The sequence below is a fragment of the Strix aluco genome, chromosome 4, assembly GCF_031877795.1.
Source record: "Strix aluco isolate bStrAlu1 chromosome 4, bStrAlu1.hap1, whole genome shotgun sequence".
In the NCBI taxonomy this organism is placed as follows: Eukaryota; Metazoa; Chordata; class Aves; order Strigiformes; family Strigidae; genus Strix; species Strix aluco.
In genome coordinates, this window is record NC_133934.1 from 71,201,730 (window position 1) to 71,222,089 (window position 20,360).

General features: G+C 36.1%; 1 protein-coding gene across 11 annotated transcripts in view; it reads left to right on the forward strand.

The window, feature by feature from the left end:
* Positions 1 to 20,360, forward strand: part of BLTP1 (bridge-like lipid transfer protein family member 1) — a 124,150-nt gene that overhangs the window by 76,027 nt on the left and 27,763 nt on the right. For 9 of the 11 annotated variants that reach the window (XM_074823594.1, XM_074823596.1, XM_074823602.1 and 6 more), the window contains exons 49-62: positions 853 to 903; positions 4,451 to 4,657; positions 4,810 to 5,048; positions 5,652 to 5,896; positions 7,302 to 7,407; positions 11,396 to 11,493; positions 11,781 to 11,966; positions 12,965 to 13,133; positions 13,639 to 13,850; positions 15,006 to 15,204; positions 15,770 to 15,829; positions 17,074 to 17,300; positions 18,196 to 18,326; positions 19,711 to 19,834. In XM_074823594.1, coding sequence (XP_074679695.1) covers positions 853 to 903; positions 4,451 to 4,657; positions 4,810 to 5,048; positions 5,652 to 5,896; positions 7,302 to 7,407; positions 11,396 to 11,493; positions 11,781 to 11,966; positions 12,965 to 13,133; positions 13,639 to 13,850; positions 15,006 to 15,204; positions 15,770 to 15,829; positions 17,074 to 17,300; positions 18,196 to 18,326; positions 19,711 to 19,834 — 2,254 coding nt within the window. Of the gene's footprint in view, positions 1 to 852; positions 904 to 4,450; positions 4,658 to 4,809; positions 5,049 to 5,651; positions 5,897 to 7,301; positions 7,408 to 11,395; positions 11,494 to 11,780; positions 11,967 to 12,964; positions 13,134 to 13,638; positions 13,851 to 15,005; positions 15,205 to 15,769; positions 15,830 to 17,073; positions 17,301 to 17,801; positions 18,003 to 18,195; positions 18,327 to 19,710; positions 19,835 to 20,360 lie in introns of all 11 variants that reach the window. The other 2 variants (XM_074823604.1, XM_074823599.1) reach the window with 2 other exon arrangements.

The following is a 20,360-nucleotide window of genomic DNA, read 5'->3' on the forward strand; positions in this document are numbered from 1 at the left end:
ATCTACTGATGCTGATTATTCCCACTTAAGATCCGTGTTGTTTCTTGCATAGATATCTTTTTGAACTCCCATGATGCATGGTTCTCTGTGTTATTTTTACAGTTCTAATATCCATTCTCCATCCTTTATATAATTGATACAACTTGGCAGGGGTGGGGTGGAGAATCACTTTTTTGTTACGTGAACATCTTGAATGACTTGCTCAGCATCCACATTGTTGCTTTTTTTTTTGCCAGGTTCACAGACTGAAAAAGGGCATGCATTATTTTTCTTTGTTTCTAGCTGAACTTCTTTCTGCTAGAGTTGCAAAACAGCAGTTGGACTACAACTCTTCAATGTAGATCACCCTCACGCAGTCTGAGTGTTAGCTGGGTAACCCTCAGTATGTGATCTGGTTTTAGAATGTTAATGTTGTAGAAAAGGAGCTAATTAATGTGATGAGTCTCTCCTTTTAATTCCTGTTCAGTTTGGAAGATGCTATATAGAACTTAAAACATATAGAATTTTAATAATGTCCCCAACTAAATTGCTTACAATAAGCATGTTTCTAATCTGACAGCCATGTAGCGTTTATGAAGGCGACTGAGGTTATTTATGTCTGTTTTACATCATGTTACTGAGCTTCCATATAGGGAGGGTATAAAAGGAAAGAGGGGAAAATAATGATAAATCTTTAACAACAGCAGCAAACAACAATCCCTAACAAAACCAAAACCTTCAACTTGGTAAGCTTGAAAGTAAGTGTCATATTGTGGGTTACAAGTAATTAACTTGACTAATTTTGCATGAATGTTTATTCTTTATTTGCTTTGTTTTTGTTTTTCTTGCTTTCTCTTCAATCTTCATCTGTAGACTGGAGGATTTTCCTACATCTCCTACAAGCACAGCCAAACAAGAGTTTCTGTATGTCATATTATTATGTTTAATAGTCTTGCAATTAACTCTGTGTTGTGTAGCTAATGGCTGCATTCCTACTGTGTGTGGTTGTGTAGGCAGATGTTGCTTGAATATATTTTAGTTTAACATCTAATATTACCTAGATAAGCTTTTAATGTAGCCTGCTAAATATCTGTCAAAAAAAGCCTTTGTAAATGTTAAAAATGTAGCTTTAGGGGCAGATACTACACTATACGGTCACTACTGTAATGCTAGAATGGTTTCACTGGCTCTGAAGGTCTTTAGATCTGCTTCTATGCTTTTTTTAATGAGGTAAAATAATGCTGTTAAATGTAAAGGAGCAAACAAGTTAGATTTGCTTTGAACTTCGTAAGGTACTGCTGTTCTTTAGAGTGGAGTACCTGTTGTGATTTCAGCATGAATAGGACCATTCGTTTTGCCTTTATTTACCTCTGTGCAGGGTTTAATTACTAGGCATGCTGACCAGGTTAAACTAACACAAAATGTGTTCCTTAAAACCGAGTCTACGCATCTACTGCTAATGAAGGTGACCCTCTTCACGTCCCCCAGATCCCTATGATGTAGGTTTTTTCTCTCGCAAAAGAGGCAATGTTTTCTTTCTAGCTGCTTTCTTACTTCCTGATGTTGAAGTCCAGAGGGTCTCACTGGAGTAGTGGTCAGGGTGCGAAATGGTACGCTGGCAACCTAGAAGCCCTGTTACACAATGACCCTGCAGTACTCTGAGAAGAAAAGTTATGTAGCCAGAAACTGTGAGGCTCTTATTTTCTTTTTTTTTTCACTTTTCATTATTCTTCCCAAAGCAGTTTTCTGAGCATGGGTTTCTTTTGCTGCTTTAGACCACTAGTGCTTATCTTTTAGTAGTACTTAGTACAACTGCTGTTTGTTACAGCATTTGTGCATATTCAGTGTTGTGATAATACAGGATTAACTTCAAAATGTCCCTACAGATGGTAGCGCTGGAAGGAGAGGTGATGGACTGTAAAACTGCAAGTGATGTAAAGAAAATATTGAGGGTTTTTTTCCTTTTTGTCTGATAGCAACATTAAACCAGCAAAAGAAAGTACTTTTTTGCATAGTGCATCACTGAACAGATGATGTGGTCAACAAAAGTATAAATGATTAAAAGGATTGGACAAATCCATGTAGGGTAGGTCTGGTGGTGAGTCATGAACACAATACAGCCTTTGGCTCAAAAAGTGAACCCTTGATGGCTGGAATTAAGGGAAGGATCACTTTATGCCCCAAGTATCTGCTACTGCCCAAATTTTCATCTGACTCAGTGTGATAGTTCCTTGTGTGTTACGGGCCTCCTGCTGACATTCCCCCTCCCCCCCAGTTTTTCTAACATTCACAAAAATCTGTTAGATTGAGTAGTGGCCTTGTAGCCAGTTCTGTAGTGGGGCAAAGACTTTTTCCACAAGTTTACCTGGAGAGTCCATCATTGGACTTGATTGGAATTGATGTAAGAACATAGAATTACTTCTGCATGAATACTGTTATATAACTCTAAATATCAGTTAATTACTTCAGGAATATTCAACCAGATCTGTTATAGGTCTATCACCATAGGTAAGCAAACTGCAGACATATAACGTGCAGTGTTCATTCCAAATAAACGTATAGCCACACAGTTGTTCTGCATTTCATTGTCATCAAAGTAGGCTTTTTGTAGAACAGACGAGTGACAGTGAAATTCATTCATTGCATGAAATATGGAGGTACCTTAGCAGAGAAGCACAGTTAATCTTGCTTAAATCTGATTTTCCTGCGACAACTATATTGGTGTAATTTTTTTTAATTAGGAAAGTGTTTAAAATTGGATGAATTCCCATGTTCGGAATCGATTGTAAATTCAGTACAGACTTTTAACTCCAAATACATTTACTTTTAACTTCTACACAAAGATAGCTTAAGACTAGAATGTCTGGTAGAGGTCAGGAAGAGATCTTGCAACTTCCCTTAAGTCGAAATTTGTTCTTGTGATATTTGAATAGCTAATGGAGTAGTATTTTGTTTTATAGATAGGGGAAAGAATGTATTCTTGATTGGCTTCACGATAGTTCAGTCAGAATGGTAGCAGGAAGAGAGTAGGAAATAAGCAAACAACAGAGAAATAATCATGTTTTAATCCATCTCTTTAAAAGACAAGTCTATCCTTTTCTTAAGTAATGTTTATTTGTATAATGTTCCTCTGAAAATACTTGTGAAATAAGGTTTGTTTCCTTCTTCATATTTGTGTAAATTCTTCAAATATTTTGAAATAGTTTCTGCTTGACAGTCTACCCTAAAAATGAATCCATAACTGCTTTAGGTTGCTTGTAGTTCTTGCATAGCTAGAATCTGAAAATGTTTCTAGAGTTTCAGTAAATTTAATCTGCTGTTGATAGGCCTGTGGTTGCATTACAGTGGTGTCTATTTCTTCATTATAAGCAGAAAGATGATTTCTTTTTTTTTTTTTTTTTTTTTTTTGGTATTTCCACACTGAGATGCTTTGGGCTAGCTGATATTTTAACATCAGAATAAGGAGCCCTGTGTTAGGGTTTCAAAAAGAAACATTACTTAGGGAGTAGAATTCATAGAATATTGTAGCTTTCACCATGCGACCAGACTGTCTACAGAACAATTTAAATCATGATACAAGAAGTATTTATTTATGCCTCGTAAAATTGAGTCTTTGAGAAACTTTCACTGAATGTTGGAATTCTATAGTCTATTTTTCAGACATATTAACTGTTGTACTGCATCTTCCCAATTATGTGTCTTTCTGTTTGAGGCTGTAATATTCTGTGCTGGCTACATAATATACTTCCATTGGGTAACCCTCCAGTAATTGACCTTAGATGAGAAACATTAATGTGTTACCCCATGTATCTTTTTTAATAGGAGCTTAGTGAATTCTGATATGCCAAAATATCATTTTGAGATCAAAAACTGTCAGCTTTGTGCAGTTGTATTTTTATCTTGGGTAACCATTGTGAACCATATCCTCCTTAACATGAAAATAAAGTTTAGACTTCATATTTTGGAATAGTATGTGCCAATTAAACGTCAGTATTAATTCACAAACCCATTTATCACTTGGTCTCTATTTATTGCTAAGGGAGTATTTCCTCCATTGACCTTTTTGGATGCTAAAATCAGATTTTACTAAGTCATTTTATGAAAAGGATGATTCAAGATTATTCCTGTAAAGGAATTGAAGTGGAAGGCTCTTGTTTCTGTGTGTGAAAATTTGTTTGTGTATGTGCAGCCTAGTGTCTGTAAATGCAAATGATCTTACATTATGCAGGAATAACAGTTTAACAGGTATTTTTGCAACGCATGACTTGTAGTTCTCTTAAATGTAGTTGTTTGTGGCATGTAGTGCATCTGTGTGTGTAAAGTGAAAGAAAAAGGAATGTGTATGTAGCTTAGAAACAAAATCACTTATATGAATACTTTAAAATTCAGCTAATGCTTAAAAAACCATTTTAACATAAAACTGCAACTGTTTGAAAAACATGCAAATAAATCCGATTTCCTTTTCTGTTAGAACTGTCGTGAAATGCAGTATTGCCAAATCCCAGGCCCTGTATAGTGCCCAGAGAGGGTTGAAGACAAACAATGCTGCTGTGGTCAAAGTTGGAGCCATCAGCATCAACATTCCTCAGCATCCTGCCACGCTGCACAGCATGATGGTGCGCAGTTCTCACCAGCTCTCCAAGCAGATTTCGGATCTCATCAGGCAACCATCAACTGCGTAAGTGCTGCTTGCTTGGCAATTCCAAATGCTGCTGGTTGCCATCCAATTATGGGCTTGTGCTACTTTGAACATATGTGGGAGAGTCAAGCTAGTCATATATCGTGTTAGAATAACAAAAAATATTTTCTGATCTTTGTCTTGGTAAATAGGCCCCAGCCTACCAAAGAAGATGTTGCGACTCCCTTGCCCTCTGAAAAGACTCCAACAAGTATTAATCAAACACCTGTTGAAACAAATGAATTTCCACAGCTACCAGAAGGATTAGAAAAGAAGCCTATAGTTCTTAAATTCAGTGCCATGATAGATGGTATAGCTATTGGAGCAGCACTCTTGCCCTCTCTAAAGGCAGAATATAAGATGGGAAGAATGAGGAGTCATGGAATGACAGGTAACAGTTCTCTGAAACTTTAAAAACATTATGGTTTTTAGTTTGGCCTTGCTAGAAGGATCCACAAGGACTCAATATTTCTGTTGAATTATAGCTAGAGCTTTGAATCTGTTGCTATCAGCTTGTTTTTTTTGAATGTGGACTTCAATCAGATGGTGCCATGTAGGGAGTTTACACTGTTGTTGTTTACACAATTGCCAGAGGCAGAATACAAGAGCAGATGAAGACGTGTATACATTCATATGTAGTTTCCTTCCTCGAAGGTTCCCTCTGACTGCTAAAATCAGTTTATGATCCTTGATTAATTAAATCTGATTTGTAAGGCTACTTGAAAATACTTTTATTAGGGCCTCAGGACAGATGAGGTGGTTTGTATGACTCTCTTCTCTATCTAATTACAGTGAAGTCTTCATTTTCTTTAAAAATTAAGAAAGCCCATAATCATGCAGGTGAATATTTATAGCTCTACAGGTCTGTGCACTTCAGTAACATTTTAAAGATTTTTCTTTTTTTTAAAATTCCAAAAATGTCCTTATATTTAAGGATAAATAAAAGATTCTTTTGCCAGTTCATAGCTTTTCTTTCCCCATCTTCCTTTTACAGGTGCCCAAACTAGATTTAATTTTGAGCTTCCAAGTCACAGATTGCGCTTCACTTCAAAAGTCTCTGCCACTGATATGTCAACCATTCCTCCTTCAGCAAGTCTCAACCTTCCTCCTGTCACTATGTCAGGCAAATATATCATGGAAGAACATGATACTTACTCAGACCAAATTTGGAGCATAGATGAACTACCTGCAAAGCAAGGCTATTATCTACAGGGGAACTACTTGCGTTGTGTGGCTGAAGTAGGTGTTGAAGATGGTAGTCGTCTTTGATAACTTGTTGAATTATTTCCATTCTGTTATATTTCTGTATGTGCATCTACATATTATTTTAATAATCTGTCTACTCCAGAACTCTCAGGTTTACAGGTTGATCCAAATACAGTGTTTTTAATTGCATGGCACTGAAATAGATCTTTGTCAATCCTTAGTTTGAGCAGCCAGCATATTAAGCAATCAAGACCACTATATCAGAGGATTTTGAATATGTGGTTTTGTGCAAATAAATACAGAAGATATGTTTAGAAACTTTTTTTGAACAACAGTGTTTCTTATCAATAAAGCAGACAAAAGTATATTATGCTGATGATTCAAATAAAGTGTGATTTTTAAACTGAAAGCTTATGCCAGCACATCAGATAATGTAATATATTTTCCAAAGAAATACTGAAAAATTTTAAAACAACTTTATTGTTTCATAACTTTATTATTTTTCCATAGATAGGAGAAGCTATATATAACTTTAGTAAATGATACAAAATTTTCTGTTTGATACAGAGTGTTCTACTCACAAGTTCTATTTGTGTACCAATTTCCACAGTTACTTTTCACAGAGAGAAAAGTGTTGCTGCTTAAAAGAAACCTATCTGGTGGGAAAAAGCGGGGCTTTTCTACTAACTGTATTTTTTTAGTCAGAAAAATAGTCTAGCATGTTTGTAATTGAGACTTCTGATGTTTGCGTCTTTATGGGAGAAATTTAATTAGGTGCTGCTCTTTGTTCAACCCGTTTCAGTTATTTCCTGGATGAAGAAAGACCTTAGGGTGTTTGAATTTCTTCAGCATGTAAAACAAAAGGGAGGGGCTGCTTAGCAAAGGCAAAAGCCAAGTCCAAGTAGTTTTAGAAAATAGCTGTATTTTAATTTTATTTTAAAAAATCTTAATGGCAGATTTGAACAATCTTAGGAAGACTCCAGTTCTTTAGGAATATTCTTTAAGATTAGATTGGACACATAATAAATTTACCATTGAAGATAGCAGTAAATTTGTTCATCTACAGTAACTAGCATAATGCACTGTTAGAGGTTGACAGCTTATTTCTGTTTTGTCCTGATAATGATTTAGTATCTGGAATTAAGTAGCATTTTGCATACTTCTATGAACCCTAATCAAGTCCTGTATTTTATTGTCTAAGCTAGACTTAAGCAGGAGAATAAACTTTTTCATATAACAGTGTGTGTCCTTCAGTTTTCTGATAGGCATTCAGAGCAGAAAAACTGCAAGACAAAACTATTTAATGTTCTTTTTTTGTGCCAATAACAGTATAATTGAACTTGAAAAGATACACCTGAAAACTGAAAATGCATTGTTTTGAAAACATAGGTATGGTAACTGTTTTAAAGTTTTGTTCTAAAATTTTATATTTCTGCAGGTTGGTTCCTTTGAACATAATCTCACAACTGATCTTTTAAATCATTTAGTATTTGTGCAAAAAGTGTTCATGAAGGAAGTAAATGAAGTCATACAGAAGGTTTCAGGTAAGCAGAACGCTTAAAACCAACTTTAAGTAAGATCCTTAAACCTTGTTTGATGGCAGCATTATATAGTTCTTGGGATCGACTATTTATTTCACAGACACTGTCATTTCACATCTGGCACTCCAGCAGCAGCAAGAAGCAAGCGGCAGAGCTGGAGTTTGAAGTAATAACAGAGACTCTGGAAATTTTTATAGCTCTGTCAGAAACAAGACATCTTACTGGGAAGCAGGATAGTTTGTCATTCTGAACACTAGCCTCTGTGTCTGTCTATGACATGACCTTGGCTGGGTTATTTTCCATATTCACTTTGTTCACCTGTAAAATGCAGATCGTGATACTGCATTTTGTCAAATAACGTCAGCATATTCTTTTAAAGGAAAACAGCTGTGTCTGGAGAAAATAGTGTCAATACTGGTATTATTTAGTGTCTCCTGATTCCTAGCTCTTCAGTTCTTTGCAGATAACATGTTTCAGATCTGTATGAAAAAGGCATTTTGCTATTCATTAGATTGTTTTGTGTATCATGCTGTATACTGCAGGAACAACAGTTTTGTTTCTGTCATTTAGGCTGGCTTCTGTTCTCAGAAAATTTTCTGAGGAAAAATAGTGTTTTCATTAAAACTCAATTAGAGGACAGTTGAAAAATCACTCAGTGCTGTCTCTCTTGCAATACACAATGGCAGTTGCATACTGAATTGTGTGTTCATCTGTTTGAGTAGACAAAGTTACAAAACATTTTCTTTTTCTTACATTAAAAACTCTATCTGACTGAATCACATTTTGCGCAGCATGTAAGAATACATCCACTAACTTTCTAGTTCTTACTGATAGAGACTTGGTCTGTGTTCCAGAACTGAAAGCAAACCAAAAAGCTGATAACTTGTGCCAGGCAATGATATTTCACTCGGCAAACAAGTTCTAGCACCCTACACACTGGAAAAAATAGTACAAAATTATACAATTTTTTTCTCATATGTGACTACTCTGAGGGGAAACGTAAGGACTGGAAGCTTTGTTTGACACATTAGTTATTTTTTAGTAGTTTTTAAAAAAATACAGGAATATAATTTACTGTGGATGTTACATGACGGATGAGGAGATTAACAGAAAAGCACATAAGTGAAGAACTATAGAAGTGTTTTGTTGTTCTTTAAGTCAAAATAAGAATTCGCAGATGGGGATAAACAGTAAATTAATGAGAAAAAGGAAAAGCAATAATTAAGAAATATTGTCTGTCTGTTAATAATAAAAAGTCAAAAAGAAAGTAAAATAACCAGGGAAAATAAGGGAATTTGAATTTTACTAGTTATGTTTTTAGAGGAAGAAGGATGTATGTGAGAGAGAATGGTACAGGATGACAAATGTGATTAAATATTCAAAAGCAGGTGAAATTTCAAGTAGTTTGATTTTAACACTTTTTAAGTTATCCTAAAAGACTATAATAGAAATATAGCTAATTTTTACTGGAAAGCATTAATACTTGAAAACATCATGAGGAAAGATAAACTAAAAAGTGGTAACTGAGTGAAAGGAGTGTCTGTGTGGGCATCTACACACTCCTCTCATATACCTCTGCGTGTGTATTTATATTCATGCTTACAAACATACATAAAGGAAATGTGCCCTCAAGGGAGTTAAAGGATGCAAAGGATAAAATAGAAAATGTCAGAATCCCTGAAAGATAAGAAAAAACAAATTTTAAACACCCTGATGTTTGTTACAGGCAAAATATATTAGTATTGCATAGTAAGAGAACACTTGGGGAAGAATAAACCTTCAACAGCTGACATTATTCTGTTAGAACAATTTTTATAAGAGGACCATAAAGTGATAAAACAGGAAGCCTATATTAGATTTCTTTTACAACATTTCTCAGTCTCTAGAGTTCAATCTCTCCTCTGTTTTTATGTGAGGAATTAATTATCATTGCTGGTTCTTTGCTTTTTCAGACTATAAATTTGTATTGCAAGTAGCAGCCTGATGGTTTTTGAAATGTGACTGCTACCTTCCATGTTGTGGTAATTCAGGAGGAACGTGGTCAGGTGTCAGCAATCCATGGGTCTGGGCACTGAATGCAGAACAAGGGGATGGAAGATAGCTTTTGTCCTTCTTGCTTTCAGCAAAGTAATTTACATGGCTTGAAAATGCCAATTAGTGTAATACACTAAAGTGTTTTTTCTAATTATGGTTTCTGTTGCACTAAAATATTGATTGCTTATTATCCTTATATAAAAACTGGGTAAGTATCAATTACTTAAGGTGAAGTTGCATAGATTAAAAGCTAGTTAACGAGCAGAGGACAGAGTCATAGAATCATAAAATGGTTTGGGTTGGAAGGGACCTTAAATATCATCCAGTTCCAACACCCCTGCCATGGGCAGGGACACCTTCCACTAGACCAAGTTGCTCAAAGCCCCGTCCAGCCTGGCCTTGAACACTGCCAGGGAGGGGGCAGCCACAGCTTCTCTGGGCAACCTGTGCCAGTGTCTCACCACCCTCACAGGGGAGAATTTCTCCCTTGTAGCTAACCTAGATCTCCCCTCTTTCAGTTTAAAACTGTTACCCCTTGTCCTGTCCCTACACCCCCTGATAAAGAGTCCCTCCCCATCTTTCCTGTAGCCCCCTTTAAGTACTTGAAGGCCGCTACAAGGTGTCCCTGGAGCCTTCTCTTCTCCAGGCTGAACAACCCCAACTCTCTCAGCCTGTCCTCATAAGGGAGTGCTGCAGCCCCCTGATCATCTTTGTGGTTTCCTCTGAACCTGCTCAAGCAGGTCCATGTCCTTCTTACGTTGGCAGTTCATAATAACTCTATCTGCAAGTTGAGGGCAGTGTTGATTTAAAGACAACTGGTCTCTGCTTTCAAACTCATATCACTTTTTGCACTGGTTTATATAAAGATACAAATCCAACTTCTAATTGAGTTTCATTCAAGAAAATTATGCTCCCTTAAGCGACAGGGTAGATGGAGAAATTTTATTTAAAAGTAATATCTCTTTCTTTTTTCTTCTTTTAACTGGCAAATGCTTCACAAACTTCATGAAGAAATGTTATTGCAAAAATAGCCTCTAATATGCATGTGGAGAATATATGAAAGATGAGTTAGTTCTCTTGCTCAGAACCCTTAGGTTATCATTCTAGTTTTACATGATCCTAGTTAAGAATATTGGGGGGTGGGGGGGTGGGGGGGGAGCGAGCCAACAAAAAGAGGAAGAGGTTATTAAGACTATTTTGGAGAAGAAAAACATCCAGATGTAAAATAGAGTGATAAAAATTTACTGTTGTTGTTTGTTTGTTTGTTTATTTTTTAACCCGTGATTTAACTGCCTATTCTTACCACCAAGTACCTATAACTGGAAGAATTGGCGTATATGGACACAATTAATGGCTTAGCATTTTCCAGCAGCAAGCCCTTCGTATAAACTAAGATTGAATACAGATCAAATCTCAAGGAAAATTTAAACCAAGATTGCTCCTTCAAGTTAGGGCCTATGGGGATATGTAACTTGGGATGAAATATCTCAGGATGAGGAACTAAACACAAAAATAAAATAACTACAGAATACTTCTTCCTCCTGACATTGAAAAATACTGATATCATTTCAGTTCCTCTTTTCATACAATTTGTACAATATTCAGTCAAGTGTTTAATTTTTACTGTCAGATAATTAGGAGATACATTGGTGCAGGAGACAAAATCTTTCTGAAAACTAGGTGTTACTCCTTACAGGCTTTGAGCTTTCCTGTGGAAAGTTTCCCAGGAGGGAGGAACATGACTCCCTGCCTCAATTCTTAGTAGAGAGCTATTAACTATATGTAGCAAGCTGAATCTGCACTGATGTCTTCCATCTTTAACCTATATTTGTTTTTACAAATCTTCAACTAGTCACTGTTTAAAATGAGGCTTAATTCACTGTCACCTTCTTTTATGTCTATTTGTTTTAATGTTTTCTTCGTTAAAACTCTGAATGTGTATATTTAATGTGTACAGGAGGGGAGCAGCCAATACCTCTTTGGAATGAACATGATGGCACAACTGATGGAGAAAAACCAAAAATTCTTCTTTACTCATTGAGCCTACAGTTTAAGGTAATCTTATGATGACAAAACAGTGGTCCTAGATGTTATTAATGTCTTTTGGGTTTTTACCTCAAAGCTTATTGAATCCAGAATACTTTGCATGAAGAAAAAGACCTTGAGTTTGGTTCCTGTAATCTTTTAAAATAGCTTAGTGGCATTGCATTGTGAAAAAGGCTATGTCTTCTTTTTTTGCTGCACAGTGAAAAGGGTTTTTTGTTGGTGTTTTTTTTTTCTTTTCTTTCTCTTTATGTCTCTGAACCAGATCCTAATAACTTTGTACCTTCCTTACTCATTAGGGAATTCAAGTGACAGCTACAACTCCTTCAATGAGAGCTGTGAGATTTGAAACTGGACTGATAGAACTTGAACTCTCAAACAGACTGCAAACCAAAGCAATGCCTGGAAGTAGCAGCTACCTCAAACTGTTTGGGAAATGCCAGGTGGATTTAAATCTGGCACTAGGACAGATTGTTAAACATCAGGTTAGTGTTCAACATCTTTGCTTGTGGTGTTCTTAATAGCATGTGATCAAAAAATACATAGCCAAGCCAAGGAGCTGTCTTACACTTCTGTTCTCTTCTGATCTGGCTGTGGAGTGGGTGTAAAGTTTAGAAGGGCTGGGAAGGGCTTGGGGTTTTGTTTGAGATTTTGGGGGGGGAGGGATTTTGTTGTTTTTTTCAGCTTTTTTTTTTTTAACAAAAGTTTAAGCATTCTGCAACACACAGTTGTGGAAATTTACTTCCTGAATATCCTCTCGTATTTTGTTAAATACTAGTATAAAATAAATTTTCTCGCTTGAGTCAGGAAGGGACTGGAGATGACTTTTCAGAAGAATTAGCAAATCTTCATTATGAAGGCCAGTGTACATGGATAAAAAATGGGAGGAGTCAAGTATGGGCTCTTTTTTTTTCATGCTATTAATATTGTAGAACTTACTAGCCCTTTGTGACAGTAGTGCCCTTGCTACTGAGTCAAATTCAAAATTTTTGTTGATACTGCTACTATTTTTAGGTTACATGAATGCAATAATAAGATCAGACAAGATCCCAAATTTGACTAGACCTACATTTTGACCTAGTTTGTCTGTATTAGTTTAGCAGTTCTTGGGTTCTTAAACCCACTGTTACCTGGAATCACTAATTCTGTGATATGAAAATATTTTGTGATGCCTAGAAACAAACAAATACAAGTCCTAGAACCTATAAATGTACTGTCACAATAGAGGATCTGGATATATAAATAGTTATTTTAGTTAATATTTTATGATAAATAAGGAAAATAACACTGTGATCAGAATTTAATGTAAGAAGATTGAATATCCTCAAAGGAGCTTTGGCTAGAAGAGAAAAAGGGGAAAGGAGATGTCTTCTCATTGTAATTTTACATTTTGTCAGAAGCAGTAATTTGATTACTTTTCCCCATCCCTGAACTCCTCTCTACTGCAAACCCCTCCCCCTTCCCATTTTTTTAACATTTTAAGGTTTATGAAGAAGCTGGCTCAGACTTTCATCAAGTTGCCTATTTCAAGACAAGAATTGGATTAAGAAATGCTCTCCGAGAAGAAATCAGTGGCTCATCAGATAGAGAAGCTGTGCTCATTACTTTGAACAGACCAATTGTTTTTGCCCAGCCTGTGGCCTTTGATAGAGGTATTGAAGAGACAATTGCTACAAATTTGTCTTCATACTGAGGAAGCAATATATTTTTCAAAGAGGCTTGATTATTCAAGATTTAATATATCTCATGTTAAATCAAAATGTTAGGTAGCTGAGAAATTTAGGAGATTTACTGCATGCCAACAGGTTAATAATTCCCAACGTCAAAAACTCCATTTGCTGGGGTGATTAGTTTTCAGATGGTTTGGAGGAAGTTGCTTTTGTAAGTCTTCACAAATGAATAATGCTGTGAACAACATCACTTTTTGTATGTTAATGTTTTAACTTCGATGCTAAATGATTGGCTTTGTCCATCTTGTCCTTTGCAGCATGAGCCTCTTCACTATATCCTTGAATACATGTTTGTGTCCAGTGTTGTACATCCACTGTCTTAAAGTAATGAAGAAACCATAAAAATGAAAAAAATTATTTAGTGAATGTGCTGCTTTTTTTTGGTATGTGTTGAATTCAATTAAGCATTTCTGGTTCCTTCATAAAGCTGTGCTGTTTTGGCTGAACTACAAGGCTGCGTATGACAACTGGAATGAACAGAGAATGGCTTTACATAAAGATATTCATATGGCCACAAAAGAAGTAGTAGATATGCTGCCTGGCATCCAACAAACCTCTGCACAGGCTTTTGGGACCCTATTTCTTCAGCTGACTGTCAATGACTTAGGAATTTGCCTGCCCATCACAAACACACCTCAGGTAATCAAAATGTCTGAAGCAACATGACTGTCAGTAGTCTGTTGAAATATCCATTTGTATGTGGTACATGGCTTTTATGTCCATAAATGTAATTTATCATCACATCAACGCAAAAGTCATAGGATGCTGATAATTGCACGAGTGACATTGCTTGTAATAAAAATGGTGTTCTCATTTATAGAAGATCTAGGTTATACATGTTTCAATTGGTGTGCATGTTTTGGGGAAACCTAATGGATTCTTGTTTACGACACATATGAGTGTAGCACTTTGGAAAGTCTGTGGAAGCATTTCAGATGGAACATATTTTCTTGAAAGCTCCCATCACAAATTCCAATTAATCCTTAATTTTTCATATGATAATAGATAGAAAAACTGAAAACTGTTGGCTTTACTGTGATGTTCTGACACATTTGTTTGTTTAACTAAAACAACGACAGCGAGTATGAATAACTATTTGAGAGATATATGTTTTTCAAACAGTTACTTCTATTTAGGAGCTCAGACTGGGTTAAAGAGAGATATTGAAAATACAGTCATTGACAAAAACTTTATCATTGTAGTACAGTACATTGTAGTACATACTTATTCTGGATCAAAAGAAGCCTAGCTTTATAAAAGGTAATATGTGGGCTTTTTTGCAGGTATATAAATTATAGACCTTCATTTACAAAAAGCTGGAAAATAATCAGTCAATCTGTGTATTGAAGACTGCATAATTGTAAATATCAAAATAAGCACAAAAAATCACGTAAAAATTAAAGCTACTTTTCATTGTCATTCAATCAACTCATGTGCAACCCTTCTTGGAGGAAAGAATCAATGCTGGGTTTGTGTTCTGTGGTCATGAGGCTGTATGCTTCATAGCCATTTAGTCCTTGATCAAACATGGATTTTCTGTCCTTTTCCAGATTAGCTTGACTCCCAGTGCCCTAATATATTTATATTGTAGGCATTGCATTTAGAAAACAACAATGCAAGACATTGTACAGACAGATGTGATGCTTTTGAAACTTTCTGCAGAGAAGGAAAAATACAAGGAGTTATGAGAAGGCGATCAGTTTTCTCCCAGGGAAAGATAAACAGCATTTAATGCATGTACAGTATCACTGACATTGCAATGACCAGTAAATTCTCTGTGATTTTATTTTCCAGTCTAACCACACTGCGGATCTTGACACTGGCTCTGCTTTAGTCCTGACTATTGAAAGCACGTTAATCACTGCCTGCTCCTCTGAGTCTTTAGTTAGCAAAGGTCATTTTAAAAACTTCTGTATCCGCTTTGCTGATGGCTTTGAGACAAGTTGGGATGACTGGAAACCAGAAATAAGAGGAGATCTAGTCATGAATGCTTGTAAGTGGATGTGATTTCATACCGGACAATGGTATTTCAGATATAAATCCACTTTTACCCTTTCCCATGCCTTTTAAAACTGCTGAACTTTCCCTGAGAAGACTTTGGCCTTTTGAAAGCAGAGTAATATGGATCTAAAGGTTGTATTTCTTTGTTGTTTTCCTTTATTAATAAACTTTGTTGATACATGTCTCATTGTAAGCATTTAAATTCTGTCTGAGATGTTGGAAGAGTTGGATGCATTGCTTTTATATAATTTCATAAGATCCCAGTATGTTTTTAATAGTTTAGTATAGATGGGTTTCATTTATATGTATATCTATCATTATGGTGAAGATTCTAGAATTTATATGGAATTTTAAGTTGATATAAACTTGGATGTTAGCAAGTAGATTCACTTTACTAAATAAGGAGTTATTCAGTGGGAATTAAAACTAAACTTCCTATCCAACACCACTCCCCGTGTAATTGCGGAGGGTAAGAGACTGAGGTGGAATTTGGAAGGGCTGGTCTAAAGCAATTTTGTCTGCCTAATCACTGTATGTGCTTCATATATTTCATATAGGTGTTGTGCCAGATGGTACATATGAAGTATGTTCTAGGACAACAGGGCAGGCTGCAGCAGGTAATACAGTTTTTTAATAAATTAAGTTCTATATAAATAAAGCATTTATAAAATATGAAATTTAATTTTTTAACTGTGTTGTAATTTAATTGCTGGTTTGGTGTCTTGTATTGTTTAGTATTTTGTTTTCCTGGTAAAACTCCTCAGTGTTTTTATCTGCTCCATCTTTTCAAGCTGTTCCAGGCTTTGAGTCACATCAGCAACACTGGTTTTAGATTTTTACCTGCAGGAGAACACGTGGTGTATATGTGTTTGTTCCTTGGCTGGAGAATAGTCCTTTATAACAGCAATGTTGTCCTACTGCTTCCTGTCCTAGGACTGCTAAATCTTCCAGGCCTGGAATGCTGAGACTGTGCATCCTGAGCTCCCATTCCTCCCTCACCTCTTCCAGAGATGGCTTCTATTCTTCCCAAATTCCCTCTCTTCCCAGTCTCTCCTGCTGAGTTGTTTGGACATTCTTCAGAGGCCTCAAAAACACCTAGCAATCTGTCTTGATCTTCATACCTGTTGCTTGCTGCTTCTCATCTCCTTGCCCAAATCTTGCATCTGTGTTGTCTCCTGTCCCCATGGTTTTGCTCATTGTCCCCCCGCTCGTTTTTTTGTGCTGAGGAGACATAAAAATTCAACACATGCTGCAACTATTAAAAATTTTACGTCACATGGATTTGTGAATGGTGAAAACTAGGATGAATCCATATAGAAGGAAAAACATTATCTTGTATATTTCTGCTTAAAGCGATTTCCTTATTTTGATGCTGAAAGTTGGGAGTCATTAGAAAAATCCTGGGAAGATGGTATTCAGCAGGCACATGACACATATATTATAATATCTTCCAGCATCATTATTCAAGACTTGAAACTGTAAATAGATTGGCATTTTTACATACAGATAGACATCCTTTGTATTTCTTGCTGTTAGAAATCCTGTTTTGGAATAGAATGCTTGGCTGCAGTTGTAAGAGCTGAAGTTTGAGATGCTCACCTGGTCATCAGCTTGGCTGAAGGGAATATATTTTCATTAGGTTTATCTGTGTTCATCCCTTGTTAAAGAAATACTGACTTCATAGCTGTGAAGTACTTCCAGCAAGCATTTCAGCTGTGGAAAATATGTTTTCCTCGGTGTGGGCAGAAAAGACAGTGCTTTGTAACTGATAAACACTGTCTTGGCTAACTAATACATAACTCAGTGTGGGGGATTTTTTAAAAGAGGAAAAAATGGTTAAAATTTTTTTTTGTAAATACAGAAAGTAGTAGTGCTGGAACCTGGACGCTGAATGTGTTATGGAAGATGTGTGGTATTGATGTCCACATGGATCCAAACATTGGGAAAAGATTGAATGCTTTAGGCAACACCCTCACGACGCTGACAGGAGAAGAAGATATTGATGATATTGCTGACCTCAACTCTGTAAACATAGCTGACCTTTCAGATGAGGATGAAGTTGATACTATGTCTCCCACTATACATGCAGTAAGTGAATCAACCAAAATGAGTGCTACTAATTGGAAAACATGTGACAGAGTCTTCAGTCAAATGGAAAGATCTTAGTCTTGAGTTGAGTCCAGCATGCTACTCCTTGTGGCTCATATAACTGGTGTTACAAATCAAAAAAGTTTATGTGCTACTTTGCTAACTCCATATTTCAAAGGCAAAAAATCACAGGTCCTATTTCTACTGGTGTTATGTGGAAATATCGATCTGGATTTGAAAATATGGAGACACAATATCTAATTTCAGGTACCTGAATGGAAAAGCTGTGGCTGTAGATAGGTTTTCTTAACAGTTGCTAACAGGAGCATATCAGAAAAAATTCTTTTTCAGTACTTCTACCCGGTATGCTGCTGACCTTCCTTTTTGGTTTCACATAAAAGCATTTTAACAGGTGTTCTTTAATGGGTATCTGAAATGTCTCTTGCCTGCCAACAGTGAAAATGTTATCCCAGAACACTAATGTTCCTGTTTGTTGTTTAGAAATCAGGTGGAGGTTCATTATGTGGAGATGCACGCAAGCTAACATTTGGGCAGCGGATTGTAAATCACCTGCTGGGTTTGAGCCCCCCAACCCATCGATACTCTGTTCCTGTAGAATATCTATTGGGGTCAGCGAAGTGTGATTCTCTTCAGTCTAGCAGATCTCACATGAAAGCAGGCAGATCCTGCTCATGGGGACATGTATGTAGTAGTTACAGTGTGTTTAACTGAATGATGGGGTTTGGATCACTGGAAAAAATCCAATCAGCTGCCTTTTGAGTTGAAACTGATTCTTTTGCATGCACTAGTCCAAATTTTAAGGTGTGAAATTCACTTTGCCTATCGTACTAATGTCCAATTTTTGAGGAGGGCATTAATTGTTTATTTTAAATAGGAGATTGTTGATCACCGACGGCAGGGAGCTTCCAGTATCCAAACTGGAGAACAACGAGGAAGAAAATTTGTGAAACGTTTAGTCGATATTAGAGAACTCAATGAGCAAGCTAAAGTTATTGATGACTTAAAGTAAGTTGGGTTTTGCTGAATTTTTTTCCTTTTCTGTTCTTACCACATATCTTGTGGCATTTTGATGGTCAAGTGGAAATAGTCTTTATTTAAAAATCAAAAATTGTCCTTTCGGATTCCATAAGACAAAACTATATATGCAAGTACTCTCTCAAATTCTTCCCCAGGTGTCAAATTAGTCTATATTCTTTATGGTTCTGCATTACAATCGTTGATTATAATCAATTTCCTATTGATTCAAAATCACAGTTACATCTTTATTATCATGGTGATAAAATATATTACTTTGTAACTGTAACATGCTTAGTCTCGTTCACTGGAAGAATAATATTTAAATAGACTATTTTTGCATCTTGTAGGTGATATTTTAAAATTAAATCTCCTGTGCTTTACATGAGAAAACCCTGAAGAAAGAATTATTTCACATTTCATAAATTTCATCTGAATTGCTGTGAATTTTACTAATAATTTTTCTCAGTCATGGTTTGTTGGGCTTGCTTTTTTGGTTTTATCCCTTCCCTAAGACAGGCTTTACTATAAATGGATCTGTCTGTGATAGGAATTCAGAGCTTGGTGGTTATGTGTTAAATAATGAAGACAAGACATGTTTTACTACTTGTACTTGAAATAAAATTGCTGTCATCATTCAGAGGGCAATTGTATCTGAACTTTGGATTTTAGGTTAAATGTTTCTTCTAATACGAGTTCAAGAATCAAAATTATTTTTTGTGCCTGCCTTTTCTAAGTTTATGAATGCTTCAGTAAACTGTGATTCTTACAAAATAGTAGTTGTTTTATAGTTTTTTTAAATTATTTAGCAGTGTTTTTGCTACAGAAGGCTGTCACTACTATGTGGCAGGGCTTTGGACTATTACAGCAGGAGGATTTTTCTTCATCCTGCTGGGGATTTTCAGATTTGCCCATCATGTTTGTTTTTAATTAAACAGCTGTCATGCGATTGAAAGCCTATAGGAGGCCCTTAATCTCCTTGTTACATCTAGGGCTTTTTGAAACAAGAGAGTTGCTGCATAGCTGCTGTTATTCTCCACCTTAGCATCATGGTAGCAGTGTTGTTTGGAGGTCTCCTTGCATGTTAGTTTGTTCTACATCCTCTATCTGCTCTGCTAAGTCACTGGGAGACAGAAACCTTAAAATCAGAGAGTCCTCTTAAGGAAAAAATATTATACCTGACAAAACGTTGTATCATGAAACAAGAGTAAATCTTCTGCAGCTATCCTTGGCACTTGTCATAAGTAACTACTGAAAAAAATGAGAAAATGGGAAAATTCCCAGGGAAAGCCAAACATCATTGCAACACAGATTTTGAAATGTTGAAAATAATATCATCTATTTGTAAGATAACTCAACCATGATTTATCCCCAGAAAATTAGGTGCAAGTGAGGGAACTATAAATCAAGAAATTCAGCGCTATCAGCAGCTGGAGTCGGTGGCTGTGAATGACATCCGCCGAGACGTTCGCAAAAAGCTACGTAGATCCAGTATGAGGGTAAGCAGTATTAAGTTACTTTAAAAATATGATAGTGCTTGCATTGCATTGCTTGCATTCTTTCCTGCATGTTGATTAAAGCAAAGAAAATGTTGGTAATGGAAAGGAAGGTTAAGAACGTCAAATAGTTCGCCAACTCCTTTACCTTTCGAAGGGGCCGGGAAAGGTTTTTCTCCCTTGTAATAATGGTGATAGGAAAATTGAAATTTCAGAGATACTATAATGTGAACGGGTTTATTTGCACACTCACAAGAAATAGTCAGAAAATATGTATTTGAAGATGTCATTTACTCTTAGCAGATCTTAAAATGATCCCTTATTAGACTGATGGCAGAGACAAGCATGTTAACTGCCTGGGCAAATGATAGAACCTATTGTATTCCACTTGGCATGTGTGCTTTCTATATGTGTGTTTTATATATAAATAAACAGTATATTTGCAGAGTTAGGTGACGTAAAAATAAAAACAAGCTACTAAGCATAGACGCTAGAAGAAACTAGGCAAAAACCGAGCAGTGTTGCTGGT